The 16,474-nt window shown below is 45.6% G+C and overlaps 1 protein-coding gene across 1 annotated transcript; it reads right to left on the reverse strand.

The window, feature by feature from the left end:
• Positions 1-7,423: 7,423 nt before the first annotated feature.
• AGTRAP (angiotensin II receptor-associated protein) lies at positions 7,424-16,430 on the reverse strand. Its single transcript, XM_010577312.1, has 5 exons — positions 16,398-16,430; positions 11,214-11,248; positions 10,878-10,989; positions 10,065-10,263; positions 7,424-7,862 (listed from the first exon to the last, which is right to left on the reverse strand). The coding sequence occupies exons 1-5, from the start codon at positions 16,422-16,424 to the stop codon at positions 7,756-7,758; spliced, it is 480 nt and encodes a 159-aa protein (XP_010575614.1). The 5' UTR covers positions 16,425-16,430; the 3' UTR covers positions 7,424-7,755.
• Between the last annotated feature and the right edge of the window lie 44 nt (positions 16,431-16,474).

Raw genomic sequence — 16,474 nt, forward strand, 5'->3', positions numbered from 1 at the left:
AGGAGAATCTGGCCATTCAGTGCCAGAAAAAGTTCTAGGACAAGCATCCCCATCACTGTTGTACCTCAACTCTGCACCCGTAGCATTAAGTGGAAACAAGCACAAGTAATATCTGTGAACAGGGATGCTACACAGTGAGCACACCCTCACCTCTCTGGACACAGTTTCCTGTTCCTGGCTCCCTTCTTCATCGCAGTGTGGTTCTTTGGCACTCCTCTCCACAGAAGGTTCTTCAGACTGGTCGAGATTGGCATCAGCATCCCAATTCCTCCAGCTGCTTTGGTAGGAGTAATTGTTTCTCCTTCTTTCTCTGCTCACATTCATATGATCTATGCCAGAATATCCACCAAAGCCTTCTTCAACCTGAATACCAAAAGGGCTGGACTGACTGCTGCCCACCACAGCCACTCTTCTGGCTGCTCGTGATTCTGACTCTTTGCTGGACTTAAAATGAGGTTCAGAGTTGTTGACTTCTACAGATTTAATACTAAGCTGCTGGACTGGTCTAAACTCTTTATCTCCAGAAGGAGACGCGACTCTTACGCACACTTCCCTTGGAATCCCATACATTACTACACCAACGTTCATCTGAGCCCCCCCCAAATCTGTCTCTAGTGACACCTGCAGACCCTCTGGATACAGACTGGCTGGAAGGTCTTTCTTCCAAGATACAGCACATGGGGATGCCCCATCAGATGTCTCTTCTCCTTTAAGAACCTTTTCAGGGGAATGACTTCTTGTGCGAACATAAAAACTACTAGTTTCCAGAGCTGGCTTTGCTTGGGACTGGTATCTGAAATAAGGGGAGCAATTGTAGGAGGAATATGCTTCTGTATCCACTAGCCCGCCAGAGCCCACCCCAGAAGCGAGAGTTTCTGGCTGGATGTCACCTGAAATTTTGGTTCTCCATGTGTTCAAGTCACTGCGTCCATATCTGTGAGAGACAGAGAGAGGTTCTACACGACTGAAGTCCCTTGTCACCGCACTAAGGCTCCAGTCTTTAGCAAATGGGACCTCCCATTTCAATCTTGCCTGAGCAGCACTTGTCTTTACTCCAGCTAGCTGTTCTCCTGTGCTCAGGATACTAGAAACTGAATCAGCAGCAGCAAAGCACAAACCGCCACTGACTGCAGAAGACTTGGGCTCCAGAGGGAGGGAGCCCCATATCCCCATCAAAGCAGTTTCTTGCTTAAGCCTCTGGATTGAACGGTACAAACTAGCAGAAATCTGTGAGGATTGCAAAAGAGACTGAAGGGACTCCAAACTAGATGAATCGAGATCCCCCAAGGTCAGGGCTGAACTATGGCAAGTGTTCACACTTTCGCTTGAGCTCCTTGAAGAGGGACACACCACTAATTCATGCCTAAGAGGGGAATCTACAGTACAAGAGGATAAACACGCATTGACCAGTGAAACGTTCACAGGATCCATACAAGAAGCAGCAGGAGGCTGATGCTGTTGTTTTTCCACCAGATAGTCACTATTCTTCTTCCTACTTTCTAAATAGCGATGGCGAGCAGCATGTATGGAGCAGTTACCAGCTGCCTTTGCTTTCTGATGGTGTTGTTGAGGAAAGTCAATACTCTCACTCCTTCTCCCTTCTAAATTATAAGCCTCAAAGTGTGAATATCTCTGAGGGAGATTCACAGCAGGGAGCACTGACAAAGCAAAATGGGGAATCCTATGAGCCACACACTTCGAGCTGTGCTGCTGCAGCCTAGAGCAGAGATTATTTTGCTGCAGGAAGCAGGAACTGGAGAACTGACTGGTGTTGTCCTGGAACAGCTGAGAAGGGCAGGAGAGATTAGTCTGTCTCCGACTGGGATCTCTCTTCCCAGCTGACAGAGGTGCGGTACACAGCCGGCCTTGTTCTGCTGTCTGGCTGGGAGTTACACTGAATGCCGCAGCCTCAAGCCAGTGATGAGAAATGTCTACTCGACTTCTAGTGCCCAAATACAGATCAACATTCACATTCTTCTGAATATTTCTTTGCTCTGAAGAAAAATAAGAAGAAATATAAACAAAGGAGCATGCATATTTCTCATCACATCTTGCCTAGTTTGCCAAAGGCTTTGGGTACTTTCCTTACAAATTTCTTGTCTCCAGTCCACCAGCCTCTGTCCTGAAAGTATTACGGACACTACTGTCTTCCTGTTTCTCAGCAGACAATCATGTCTGGCAGAGCAGGAATGATCGAAGGGGACAGACTCAGTTCTCAACAGAAAACCTGGAAAACAAAGACTTCCAGCATTATGCATGCACCTGTAGCCTCAAAAAGAACTTATTGCTAGCAAGGCTGAATTATCCTGCTGCCAAGACATGGTAGTCTGTAGCCGCTTTTCCAGATCTACATGACACCAAACAAGAACAGGTCGAAAAGAAAATGTTTTGACAGAAGTCAGAGCAACGTGGTTCCAGCTGGAGTACAATGCTTACCCCCCCTTCATTGATTGGAAATCCAGCTCAGATCTCCTCCTCACTTGTATTTTCTCCAGGGCTGATAAGAAAGGTAGTGTCTCAACTTAAGGTACTGTTTAACTGCTTAACAAGTGAAAATTTGTTCATGTATCACGCTACAGCCCTGCAAAGGTTCAAGGCTATGCAGGCCAATTTCTTCTTGTCCACACTAAAGGATGAAACCATGTTTACACATCCAGAGAATCAACATTGTCCCCTAACCTGGAAGAGATACAGCACAGATGGGAGACCTAATCTGCAGTCTAGCCACTAAGTCTGATGGCTATACATACAACACTCATGCTGAGCACAGTTGCTGCTAACAGGTAAGTGCAATTTGAGGGGACTGTGCTTTCATTCCTTCAAATTTTAAAAGCAAGTTGTCAATCACTGTCATTCTAACCACAATTCTTTTCCACCCCCCTTTTAAAAAAATGAAAATGGTATTCTGAAAAGACACACACACCTATATTATCTTAAAAAAACCCTAGTCAATCTGAAAAGAAAGAGACAGCACGGCCTATGAAATCAATGCCCATTGTCTTTTTCAAACATAATCGAATACCAGAAAGCCTCCTGTCAAATTGCACTCTGTTTCCAAACTATGTTTATCTCATTCTCTTCTAAGAAAGCATCTGAGCCTCAGTCATCCCTGTTTGCAAACAGCCTGCTTGTCCTTCTCACAGGAAAACAAACTCTTTCAGTAATCACCACAAACTGGGGAGTAAACTCAATTACCAAAGCAACAGGAGATACTCATGCAGTGTTGCAATTATCCTTGGGAACTGCCGTTACTGCCTTTCATACATCACCAAGCGTACCATGAACAGAAAGAGCCCGTAATTTTTGCCAGATGAGTAGAAGTTGGCAACTACAGAGTGAAGAGAAAAAACACGGCTGCCTTCTTTAGGGTGCCTATCACTGCATGAAGTATAACTACAAAATGCAGCAGACTGGTGTTCCATAGAAGCACTCCTTGCATCCCAGGAATATCCAGCCAACTAGCAATGGATCACAAAAGGGCATTATAAAGGATCTGAATTGTGAAAGGACATGAAACCATCATGTTTTTCAGTGCTATTTTGCTCCATGAACACCTGGAACCTGGTACTGGACTACTTTATGCTCAAGATCCTAGACATAATCTATTTTCTTGATAACTCATGCGATTTTTTTAGTTCTCCATTTCAGTTCTTTCTACCAGGTACCAGGTTCTCAAGACATTGCCGTGATTATTTTAGGTGGTATTCTTCACCTCACTCACTCCTGATTTCAGTCTCACTGAGATCAGGAAGAGATAATGTCCTTTAAAAACCTTGTTTGCCTACCTTCCCAAAATTGCCATTCAGGACTTTAGCGTAACCACTTTTAAGCAGTAGTTAGTCTTACTCAAAAGGCAACAAGATTTTATGAAGTGCTTTTTAAAAACTTCTAAGCCAAGAGAGATACTCATGGCAAGTCGCAGATTTTGTGAACTGCAAAATCCATGACAAATGGATTTCATATTAGCTTTTATGTTTCCAACTAAAACATTTAATGCATGCTTACTATATACACTTCGCAGCAACACACTAACGCATTAAAACATGAAACAAATCCAATTTAGCAAACAAAAATTAAGCTGATCAACATACTTCTGTTGCTACAAGCAAAAGGAAGTAAATAGCACAGTTCATGAAAAGTAAATCAAGCTCTTTCAAACGAATGCCGTTTTCGCATTATGATAACAATGACAGACCCATAATAAACACATAAGCACTGCACAGACAATGCTTATCTTCCCATCCCTGCAGACCAAGGCTGATCCATTCCATGTTGTGACCGGTGATTGGTCCAAGATCACTCTTCAAGTGCCTTAGAAACAAAGCTTTTCCCCCACTGCTCAGTCTTACAAACCGAACCACCGCTGCCATTGCATGAGCCTCTTGTGACCACTTCAAGATCAACAGGCACACACAGGTGGTCTTCCCTTTACCAGAGAGAGGGCAATTACTGCTCCGGCACCGGAGGAACAGCCAGGCAGCAGCGCCCTTCGCGTGCTGCCATCCAAGAACCAGCCAGTGTCTGGGGAATGCGGTGGTGGGAGCAGGAGGGCCATCACCCACGGCCCCAGCCTGGGGGAGCCGTTTCAGGCTTGCTCTCAGCTGGCACAGCTGGGGTGCACGCCCCAGGCTCCCACACAGCATCCCTGATGGCTCCCAGCGCTCTCCACGGGTACGGACGCACCTCTCCTCGTAGGCACTTACTCACTCTGATAGCCGCTGCCGGACATGCCGCTCGCTGCGCCTCGCCAGAACCTCAGGGACGGGACACACACCTCTTTGTGCCTGCGCCTCTGAGCGCAGGGGCAAACCTGCAGCTTCACCCCCCCTTACTGCCCAAAACGGGGCAGCAAGTGCGCTCCAGCTGGGTCGCCATAAGCAGCTTATCCCCCGCGATTAGCAACGCCGCCTGTCACCAGGGCTGCAGATGGCCACGGGAAAGCCGCTCTCGCCCACGGCTAATTAAAGCTATGTCCTGAAGGCGGCCCAGATGAGGCGGACCTGCAAGAGGCACTGCTCGCCTCCCTCAGGGAAACGCCTCAGGAGAAGGGGCATGTTCTCCTCCTCCTCGCCCACCGGGCACCCTGAACCCGCCACGTCCTGGCTCCTGTCAGCAGCGCTGGGCAGCATCACCAGGCCCCGCGGCCGCCCCCAAGAGAGTGTGGGCGACCCCAGGCCGGGCTGGCGGCCCTGCTGGGGTGCGAGGCTGCCCCATCGATTGAGGCCGGCCATTAGGCACACGGGCAGGCCCCGCCCGCCCCCTCAGGCCACCTGAGAGAAGATGCTGCTGAGGGAGGCACCTGCACCAGGCAGGCTGTGGTTAATCCTAGAGAGCTGCCAGCTCATCACCAAAAAAAACCAAAACCAAAAAAACCCAGGCACATCAGGACCCAAGGATTTAAAAAAAAACAAAAAAAACACAAAGCAAAAAAAAAAAACCTGAGCAGAGTATCACACCTGCTGCACGTCTGGGTGAGGAGACCCCACTGACGAGCTACAAGGAGCCCCCGCGGTGAAGCCAGGCTGTGCTCCATCCAGCGCAACAGGCTCGATGAATCCCCACACGCCCTACTAAACCAGGTATTGATCCAAGAGCGCGTTGGTGCTTATTGTTAGCACTGCCGAAACAAATGCCCTCCTCCTCCTCAGAAGCCAGGAGAGGGGCCTCGTTTTTGTCCTCACCTCTCTGATTTACTGCCCAAAATAGGTATCCTTGAGGCACAGTAAGCCTAGCATAACTCCTGCCTTGCTCTGCTCCCCTGAGCCCCTAGATGCGCCGAATTCTCCACAGAAAAGTGCACAGCAGGTCAACTAGATGGGTATCAATAGATTTTGTGGTGTCTTTCTCAATGGAGAATGGCTGGCAAGGCCTCACTAGATGTAACTCTTTGATCATGCAAATACACAAAAGCATAGCATTTAAAACAGTTGTTTTCAGTCTGTGCTTCACAGGTCTAGGGAAGAAAAAAACCTGAGTGTTTAAATGCATTATTCAGGGATCTATGCTGCCACTGCACAGTTCTGAAGAGCTGAAAAAAAACATTAACTGAACATAAAGGCCTGCTCTGCAACTCCACAAGCCCCAGAAATTTCTGCCTACCTATTCTTCTTTCTTCCCCATCTGATCACAAGAGTAGATTGATTCCTATTCCTATGCTCTGTTGCATGGCAGCCTGCAAAATGAATGCACAACACTCATCTCAGGAGAGTAAACCAGACCATCACACTTTTATGGCATTTACCATGCGCTTGGTCCAGGCATAAATAAATGATGATGGTCCAGGTAGAGCAGCAGGTCACTATAGTGTCTGTGCAGCATAGTGTAGGAAACATCTGCTTATGTTTAAAGCGATCAAACTTGAGAGAAAATTGCTTGGTTTTAAACACACAAATGGCATGATTCTAGAGGTTAGAGCAAAGTTAACAGGGCTCTTGGTCACTGAAGAGTCAAGACAGCAGCAGGTCTTGTCAAGAGAAATGCAATTGTAGAATAACAGATGTAAACTGAAAATGAACCTGCCTCAGAAAAACACATATCATCCTAGCACTGGTATTTTCATTCTGCCAAAGCTGACATACTCTTTTTCTTCTGATAAAGAATCCTGTTGAACTTTTTTTTTTTTTTTTTTTTTTTAGAATTTTACCTGAAAGCCACAGCAGGGCAGATTTATTGTGCATAAGATTAGAGTTTATAGTTTATCACACCCCACAGAGCTCACCACTGCAGTGTAAATAAACCCATCTTTTCCTTTCCCCAACCCTCATTTTACTAGCCCACCTTCCCACCCACACATTTACAAGCAGTACCCTCTAGTTGTCTGAGTAGAGCTTAGACTAAAAGCCATCGAAGCCCTGTAGACCTTCCCCCATAATGACTCTCCCAGACTGCCTGTCTACAGTCCCAAACCCTCAGGAATACCTACATTTTCAAATGAGACACAGGTGACCAGCGTAACTTTTTCTAACACAGAAAAACTGTGTTCATTTTATAGTTTTCTTAGAAAAATGTAACATTTCAAGTTCTGTTAAAAGAGGCAGCTGAAGGCAAAAGGACATTTCAAGGCACAGAATATCTATAACCTACATTCAACAGCCATTTTTGGGGAAGGACTTATTTATGAAGGACATTTTGCATAAAAGCATCAGTGAATAAAACCCAAGACTAAATACTGGGAGCACAAGCAGCTCCCTGGCCCAGTAAGAACATTTTATACCAACCCCAGCTTTGTGCAAACCACCACAGATAGCATAGGGAGTTATGGTCATAAATCTTAGTTAAATAACACCATCAAAACCAGCCCTCAGGAACTCCCAGATGTTTCCTGGAGATGTATCTGCATAAAAGCAGGCTAAACTGTATTGTTTAAGGGCAGTCCATAAGCCTTTTAAAGATAGCTTGTTCAGGAATATTTTGAGTGGTTTCTTTACTTACAATAGAGAGAATGCACAATACAAGACTTGGAAGACTGCAGAAGCTGCATCCACTTACACATACAGAGGAGGGATTTAGGGGGAGGGAGGAAAAGAGCGTACCGGGATTACAAAGAGTCACAGTGCTTAACATGACATCTCCAAGATCTTCTGGACTTACTGCAGGAACCCATCTGCCTAACCTTCAGGGAGGCAAAACAAAAAGTGAAATCAGATCCTCTCCTGTTTGCTCAGTAGCAGGTCTTGCTCCATCAGAACAGACATGGGAAGAGTGGAAGGCTAGACTGGGCGAGGGAAGCTTCCGTTCTCTGTTGCAGAGAGGGCCTCAGTATGGCTGCTGGGCTGTCTTGCTTGAGTCAGGCCACTGTGGAGGGGCATCCTGCCGATCAATTGTCTCATAGGTGCTGCGATCCCGGCCTGCACAGGTGACACCTGAATGGAAATGGAAGAGAACAAGCTTGGGAAAAAAACAAAAGCACAAGAACTGAATCCCCTAGAAGAAACCAACAGCTCAGAAGCACGCCACATTAGCTGCTCTACCACCTCCCCAGCACCCATGTTCTGCGATCCTCACTACACAGGCAGGAGGTAAGAAAACTCATCCTTCCAACAAAGGCAAAATAACTGAGATGCATTTGAACGTGCCTCTTTGTTCCCTGAGAATTGCTCTCTTAGTAGCCACATGGCTGTGTGGAAAGCAAGACCTGCAATGCTACATAGCAGCATAACAGGCTCCTGTAACAGCATATTTCAGCAAGATCAAGTTTATGAGATCTAGTGGAAAAATAAACAGACAAACAGAAGCAGCAGGAACCATGGCTAGCTGACAGCACAGATTTAAGAGCATGGTTCATCCATGAACCACTCTTCCCAACAACGCAGCTACGCCTCAAGCGTGCCACACCATGGCACTAAATTTGCATCCAGCAATGCTCCCAATTGCACTATGAACAATTTGCTTGTGGTACAAGACTGGTACAAAATCATGTTACTGTCCAGGGGATGAGCAGGGAAAGGAGAGAGAGAAAATATGCATGGACAGCTCTTTACCTATAGGCCATGCATCTGCCATGGCTAGAAAGAAATCTGAATCAAAGGTGGGCACCAAACCATACGAGAGGCTTGTTCTAAGCAGCAAGGATGCTGCCAAGGAACAAAAAGGGAATTTGTGGAGAAAGAAAATGAGACAGAGAAGACCAGGAAAAATGCAACACTGTTAGGTTCAAAAGGAAAATGCCAGACAGCAGGAAAATGAGAGAGGAAATTTGTCAACCACATTCAACACAAAACAACAGCACATGGTTTGTACTGAAAATTTTTTGAGAAAGACAGTTCAGGAGAGGATATGAAACTACAAAGTGTCTGAATTCCAACCTGTTCCTCAGAGGAGACTCTCAGTATCATGTCTGTGTTGGGACAGTGTGGTTGAAAAGGAGTGCTCCCAAATTCCAAGTCAGGGATGAACTCCTCAATGATACCTACACTTCCCATGGGATACAAATGTCAAATCCCAGTTACAAGTGAGCCGCTAATAAAAACTGGCACAAACATGGCCCACAGCAAATCACTGCAGTTGACTCACAGGCCTTCTGACCCAGTTAAGACAGATCTGTCTGGCATTTGCACAAGTAGCTGATGGAGAAGCCATCCACATTCCACTAGCAGAGAGATGCAAATAGCACATAGCGCCCCAAGCCATGGTTTCTTTCCATGGACTCTCCTCCTCTGCAGGTATCCACCTCTTCTCACAGGAAGCGTTATCTTCTTTGCTAGCACCAAAGCAGCACAAGTGACAGCTTTCAAACACTGTAATGCAGTTATACCATCTTTTGTCCTGCACAGCCTTCTTAGGAAGGCAAAAAAACCAACTGTGCCAGGCTGCTGGTTTGGCCAGGGTGAACTACCACACAGCAAACAATCCCTGGCAGCTGCCTTGGCATGAACTAGCACCAGGTGTGCTTGGCAAAGCTAAGACCCAGAACATCCAGCCACAGCCCCTTCTCTCTGGTAAGGCTGCCATGTTATCATTAGCAAGTACAGCTAGGAGAAAAATGACTGCCTCCAGGCAAAGTCCCATGAGGTAAACATCAGTCCCATCTTCCAGGTGAGGAAATGGAGGTCCAGAGCCATCAAGGTAGCTAGGACATGTGAGGCCCAGAGAAAGAATGGAGTTAGAAATGCAGCTTCTTTCCCTCTCATGCATAATCCCGCTAGAGGGGATGCTGCCTCTGTTTTTCCCCAGAAGGAAAAGAAAGGGTTGGCAAAGAGAGAAGGACACCCAAAGGCTTCCAACAAGCACACACAAATGCAAGAGAAGGAAGAGAGGAAAAGCCTCTCAGTTACATTGAGTAAGAGAGACAGCAGTGGTATCAATACCATTGTGAGCAAAATGGCTGTCAGATGAGGACTCCAGGTCTGCAAGGGAAGAGAAGAAGAATGTAAATTTAAGGCCTAAGACACACCAGAACCACAAAATGGGAGAACAGATGTAAGCAAGAGAGAGCGAGCACCACCCCCTCCCTGGAAAGGGGGTTAGAATCCAGCTTCACAGAGCTCAGGCTGAAGGGTCCAAAGTGCAAAGTGGTCTCCCTAACACCAGAGGAGGTGGCCCACACTGACACAGAAGCAGCCTACCTATGTTAAAGGTGTACTCTCCTCCACGCTCCCGATACATTCGATACACCAAATAGCAGGACATGGGTTTGAGGAGGAGGCTGAAGATGGCCATGCCTATACTGAAACGCTTCACATCAGTGAGATAGTTGTTTGGAGGGTAGAAGACAGAGACGTGAATGATGTCTGTGAGGACTGTGAGCAGCAGGCCAGTCAGGAACTGGAAACAAAGAAAGAGTGGGACATGAACCGAATAGGGCATTAACTGCTAGGAGTAACAGTCAGTTACAGCGTCTGTTTCCTGTGGGATTTGTGTTCACGTAATCATGCCTTCACCCCAGTATCACACATTGCTAACCCTTGACACTGCCCCAGGTAGACAGAGATTCCTAAAGGAATGATCTTGTGAAGAAAATGCACGAAATACATCTGTCAGACACCTTCTCATTATATGGTCCAGGACTGTTTATTTTTGCTTGCTAATCTCTTTAATGTTCAGAGAAGGGTTTTATAAAGCCCCTCCAACTCAAGCATATTAAACACTTTGACTCTTCCTCTGGCGTTACAAGTCACAACAGCAGGTAAAAAAAGTAAGAATCAAGTGAGATTATTTTGCTGAGAAGCAAAATAAGTGATAGGAATGCTTCTCATCATGGTTTACAGTGCTTGTAGATTTATATACTCTCTTAAATAAAACCAAAACAACTCAAGGAATTTGACTTGTTCACCACTGTAGTGGGAACAGCTGAAAATCATCACTGTCTCAAAGAAGCTGTCTCTGCCCTCCACCCTCTCCCTGAGCAGCCTGGTGGAGGCATACACCCTCACACTCACCATCATGATGGCATCAAGGGAATCTCGCTGCGCAATGGCCCAGATCCCCACTGCAAGGACACTGAAATTTCCCCAGGCATAGGAGGCTGGAAACATGTGATTCATGCATCCCCTGCCAAACAAGACAAAAAACCCAGCCCACATTCACAATAAGCCTGCAACACATTTGTTTGCATTCACCCCTGTTCCCATACAAACACCACACTCTTAGATTTAGGATCTTCTTGCACACAGACAGACACAAACAGGGAGTGCTGATTCCATGAGAATGTCCCATTCCTAGTTTGAAGGAATACCCCCTTCTCACCCAGGCCAGGCCAGTTACCAATCACTCACCACACTGTGAGAAGCCAGTGTACCAGAATGATGGCCTATGAAAAAAAACAGAGAGGAAGACTGGTCAGCAAGTTGGGAGAACTCTGGGAGGATCAACGTGAAATGACACCATCTTGTTTCTGAGGGACAGGTGGAAGAGTGCCTTGGACCCATGAACCAGTGCAGAAAGCTGGCATAGCAGCTGAGACAGTGAAGACAGAAAACCATTTTTCTCTGCTTCTGTTGCTGAGTATTTCCTGTGGTGCTACACTGTAGTCATTCATTATTGTTGTCATCTCTGTTGACAGTTGATTCAGGGCCCACTTAGTCTTTTCTAAATGGGTTATTGATTTTGGAACTCCAGAATAGTTTGTACAGAAAGCCGGGCAATCTGATTCACACTATGCTAGCACAGTTTATACATAACCAATCTGGCATCCCATCACCAAGAAGTCCACGGATAGTCATGCCTGCAGCGCCCAGCAATTTCACTCCAGTCCCCACTAAATCCTTTTACTTTCTTCCACTCTGTTCAGAGCAGTGGTTCAACCTCTCTGCAATATTAATAGACCTGAAGGCATCTTCTAGGAATCTGAGAACCTGATCCTGCCATAGTACACAGCTCTTTTCACTCCCAGTGAAGCCACTAGGGCCCAAATGTCAGCAGCGCCCTAAGAAGCAATAAGATAATGCTGTCACAGATTCTGTACTTTGCAAATGTCCTTAATGATCCTGATCCTCATGCTCAAGGGGACAAATCCAACAAAAAAGCATCTTACTGTAACAAGTGACACAAGGATTCTCTTCACCAGCACTTGACATTCTGTAACCAAGGAGACATATTCTACATGTTTATTAAGACAGCAAATGGGAACAAGAATATACCACTTCAGTCTTTTTCTATACCTATATCCACACGCTCACTTGCTTTTGAGCCTGCTGGCCAATATCAACAAAGCGAGATCACCCATATTCACTCTCTAAAGATTTGTGGAAACAAGAATATGGAAGACTGTCTCTATTAGCAGCCTCATAAAAAAACAGGCTGAAGCCCAGACATATCAGAGGATCCATGGGAACAGGCACTCTTGCACTTTTTCTAGCTGTAAGAAAGGCTCCAATTGGCATTTATACTGACCTTGGTATAAAAAAACCCCACCCAACACCAACAAAACCCCTCTGAAGCACACTCCCCGCCCCTAAAAAAAAAATAATTGGGAAATAAGTAAGTAGCAAAAGGCTAAATTACTCGGTGGACACAGGAAAGCTGTATGCAGATAGGAGCATTAAGACACTAAAAAAAATAAATTAAGATCTACTGACATCCTGCTACATTCATTGACTTAAAATGTCTATCCATGCTCTAACGTAATACAAAACCAGTTGCTTGAGAAGAGAGTTAATAACCAATGAAGCTGTGACATGAGTGAAGCACAGCCAGGAAATCAGCAGGAGTGACACATCTGCTGTGGCTCACACTGCTGTGTCAAGATACAACAATGTAGATGTCTTACCATGGTAAGACAGAGCTCTTGCTTCACTGCAGTACCCTAGCACATCTTCCAAGCATTCACCTCGAGTAGCCTAGACCTCAAACCCTGCTTAAACAGATTTTTATTAACGATTTTTTTTTAATTGTTCATGAAAGCCTACAAAATGCTTCATCACCACCCCCCTCTTCTCCTTCTCCCAAATTGTACCACGGAGACCAGGCAGAAACTGCTAATCAGTAAAATACAAGATGTTCTTAGATAAGAATGGAGACATGCAAATAGCATTTACTCAAGAGACTATCACAACATCAGGGAAATTCTTAATTAGGTAGTATTTAATTGCATATTACACACCCACAAGACCCCTCAAGGCTCACCAGTTAACATAATTAGGCAGGGTGGCTTTTTTTTTTTAATGCTGTCTAGATCAATACTACAGTTATTAAATTATGAAGCATGCTTAGCCATCAGCATAAAATCAGGTAAACTAGGGCTGATAGTATAAGGGACCGCTGAAATTAAAACAAGGCATTCCCTTCCAGGTTATTAGTCCAATTTACCTGACAGTTCTTCAGGGCACTGTGGAATTAGCTGGTGGTCTTGGTATGCTTTAACATAGAAAATGTAGTGTTAATGAAAAACATTCTTTAAAGTTACAGCCACTGTGTGAGATTAGATAATTTGCAGGCAGTCTCCTGATGAGACAGCAGAAGAATTTAAATTTTTTCCATCTCTTCAAGGACTTAAGTCTGTACCTAAGAAAGGCAGACATTTCTTCTTTTGAGAAAATAACTCCTAAGACTTGAACTAGTGGTGAGAGCAGAAAATAAGAAAGGTGGGACCTTCGTCCCCATCCCTTCTGGGCAGAAGGATGACCATGTGATTAAGAGCATCCCATTGGAAACTGGGGAGAGCTAAGGGGAGTTCCCAGCTCCTCTGCAAATCCCAGAATGTGATGGAACTAGTAGCCAAGCATAAAAAGAGCCTAGGTCTGTCTGGGCAACTCTTTGGAACAGGAACTCACTCCTTTAAACATGCTTCAGCACAGAACCTCGCACAAGGCTGAATTTTTACTAAGTTAAAAATTACATGGTTCCAAATTACAATTATTTTCTTGTAGTATCTAACTTTTTTTATTTTACTTTGGGGTTTTTTTTGAGAGTGAGCTCATCTACTCTGAGGGAGATAATTCACCTGAGGATATACTAACCAAAATATAGACCTGAGTGGCCACCTGTGAGCAGGCCGCCTGTGAGGATGCTCCTCATTATTATAACAGTGATAATAATGAGAGTGGTTAGGCAGTGGAACAGGCTATCTAACAGGGTTGTTGTGACTCTGTCCTTTGAGATTTTTAAGTCAGCTGAATTTTGTGTTGAGCTATTTGATCTGACTTTGAAGTTAGCTTTGCTTTGAGCTGGAGGTTGGACTAGAAAACATACAGAGGTCTCTTTTAATCTAACTTATTCTATGATTCTGTGACCTAGCATTTAAAAAAGCTCAAGCACCAAACATATGTTTCCAGGCACATGGATTGTAGGGCATTGTCCAGGCTTGATCGAACTCAAACTTTGTATTTCAAGGCTCTGCGTAGTTATTGCAATAATTCTGGCTGTCAAGCATTCACTGCAAAAATATGACTATGCTGCTTCCCACATGCTTTGCTGCGCATTACTATTAGACCTGAGCCAGCAGATGCTGTTTCACGAGCATGTTCCTCATTCACTCTAGGGCAAAGCCTGCTATATTAATTTTATACCTCTGCAAGTGGCTTAAAGAGAGACCTCAGGGCTAAGACATTGTTATGTTCTGGCACAAACACAGATCAGTCATGCAGTTTTCTTGGAGCTACTTCTATCACGAGGCTCATCTTTTTAATCTCACAGAAACTGTAAGCAGATCACGCCAATGAATAGCAGTAGTGCATGTTATTTACAGTGCCTTTCTGAATAAGAATCTTTCCCACCTTTGTGATACGTTTCAAGGAAGGAGGCCCTAACTCAGGAACAGCACAAAGATGCCTGTACAATTATTAACTCCCTATTCCCCAGCCCTTCAGCCCCAGAGCAGTATCGGCAGACTTGACAACAAGGAATTTCTTAATGCTGAAAACTGTTTGCCCAGGACAAGCTTCATTCTTATCTAGTGAGAGATTTGGGAACGGTTGTCTGAAATTAGAGAAGAAAGGCAACATTTTAGTTGTGTTGTCATGGTGATTCATTCATTCAAGAAGTCTGGTTTTTTCAGCTCCCCTATCTCCACCTCCCATGGTAGAAGATGTATTTCATGTTGGCAAACTTTTTAATTAAATGTCCTTATTTTTCACTGTTGTTTTAGCATGGGGAAAAAAATCAAACCAAGTTAAAAAACAAAGCAGAAGGCAAGATCTGTTAATCTTCCTAGTGCCCTGGGAATCACACAATAGTCCAAACTTGTCAGCGCCAAGTATCAGCTAGCTTCCAGAATGTAATATAATCCACATGCCAGGCCTTGAAAAATCCATTTGCTTACTTGCCTCTAACAAGGGAAGTTGCTTTTCTTGGTGAACTAGTAAAAGGGGGAAACATTACATGAACGCCAAGCTTTTATTTAGCACAGCCACATGAAAACCTTCCTGTACAAAGCTGAATTCATAACAGTAGCTGAGATTAATACTATCCTCCCACCCAACCTGTAGGCAACCTGCTCCAAGGCCACTGCTCACAGCTTTATGAATCAATAGCAGAAAAAAACCTGATGTGATCAGTGCTGTTTTCATTCTCCAGGCAAAAGTTTTAACCAAAGAAAGCACCTGAAACTTGCCATACCAAACAAGATACACAAAGTAGTGAAGCTGGAAAAAGGCACACACGCCTAGAAATCTCAGGGCTCTGAAAATATGAAAGACAAAAAAAAATTAGAGGAAAATTTCACCTGTCTATCAGGGAAGGCTTCAGCATCAAACACTACCAGCAAAAAAATGATTTTAGTATCCTCCAGCTTTTCCACAAGGATGTGCTTCTTACCAAAGTGAAAAGCATAACATAACTGTGATAAGTCACTTATTTCCCATTTCTCTGGTTACCAGACACTCACCAAAATTTTCAGATTGCCCCCAACAGAGAAGCAATTTCAATTATCTACTAGATGATAGCCCCCAAATAAGTGGGATCATCTTTCTAAGCCTGACAAGCAAAAACTTTGCCTCCTCAGGATCTTGTGTTTATCCCCGATTAGCTCCGGTCAGCTGAGCTGGAAACCTCCACGGACACAAGTTAATAACCAGCTGCTGTCCCAACTTTAGCAACTGCCCTGAAGTAAGAGAGAACCTCGGAGTCATTGCCTGCCGGTCTTAACGACCACGAGCTTTTGCAACGTGCGCCCATGTGATGATAAAAGGTTTGGAAACACCAGTCCTTCATCCTCGGAGGCCTCCACACCTCCTGACCAGGCGCAAAGCCGGCCAGCATGCGAGAGGAGAGGGCAGGCCGGGCCAAGCGCCCGCTCCCCGGGACGCCACCCCAGGTCTCTGCCTCCCCCGAAGCCGCGGCCGAGGAGGAAGGCCGCCGCCCCGGCGGAAAGCCCCTCGCAGCCCTCCCGCTCCTCCCGGCCGGACCTCGGCCGCGGGCAGCCCGCTCTCTCCGAGCCCGGCGAACACCGAGCCACGGGGCAAGCCGGAGAGGCCCCTCCCCGCCGGGGAAGCCCGGGAGCGGCTCGGCCCCGCGGCCCCTACCTTGAGGTTGACGGCAGGCAGCTCCATGGCAGCGGCCCGCCCCGTGACTCCCGGCGGCGGGGCCGCCTCACGTGGGG

The sequence above is a fragment of the Haliaeetus leucocephalus genome, unplaced genomic scaffold (genome assembly GCF_000737465.1).
Source record: "Haliaeetus leucocephalus isolate CR32 unplaced genomic scaffold, Haliaeetus_leucocephalus-4.0 Scaffold556, whole genome shotgun sequence".
In the NCBI taxonomy this organism is placed as follows: domain Eukaryota; kingdom Metazoa; phylum Chordata; class Aves; order Accipitriformes; family Accipitridae; genus Haliaeetus; species Haliaeetus leucocephalus.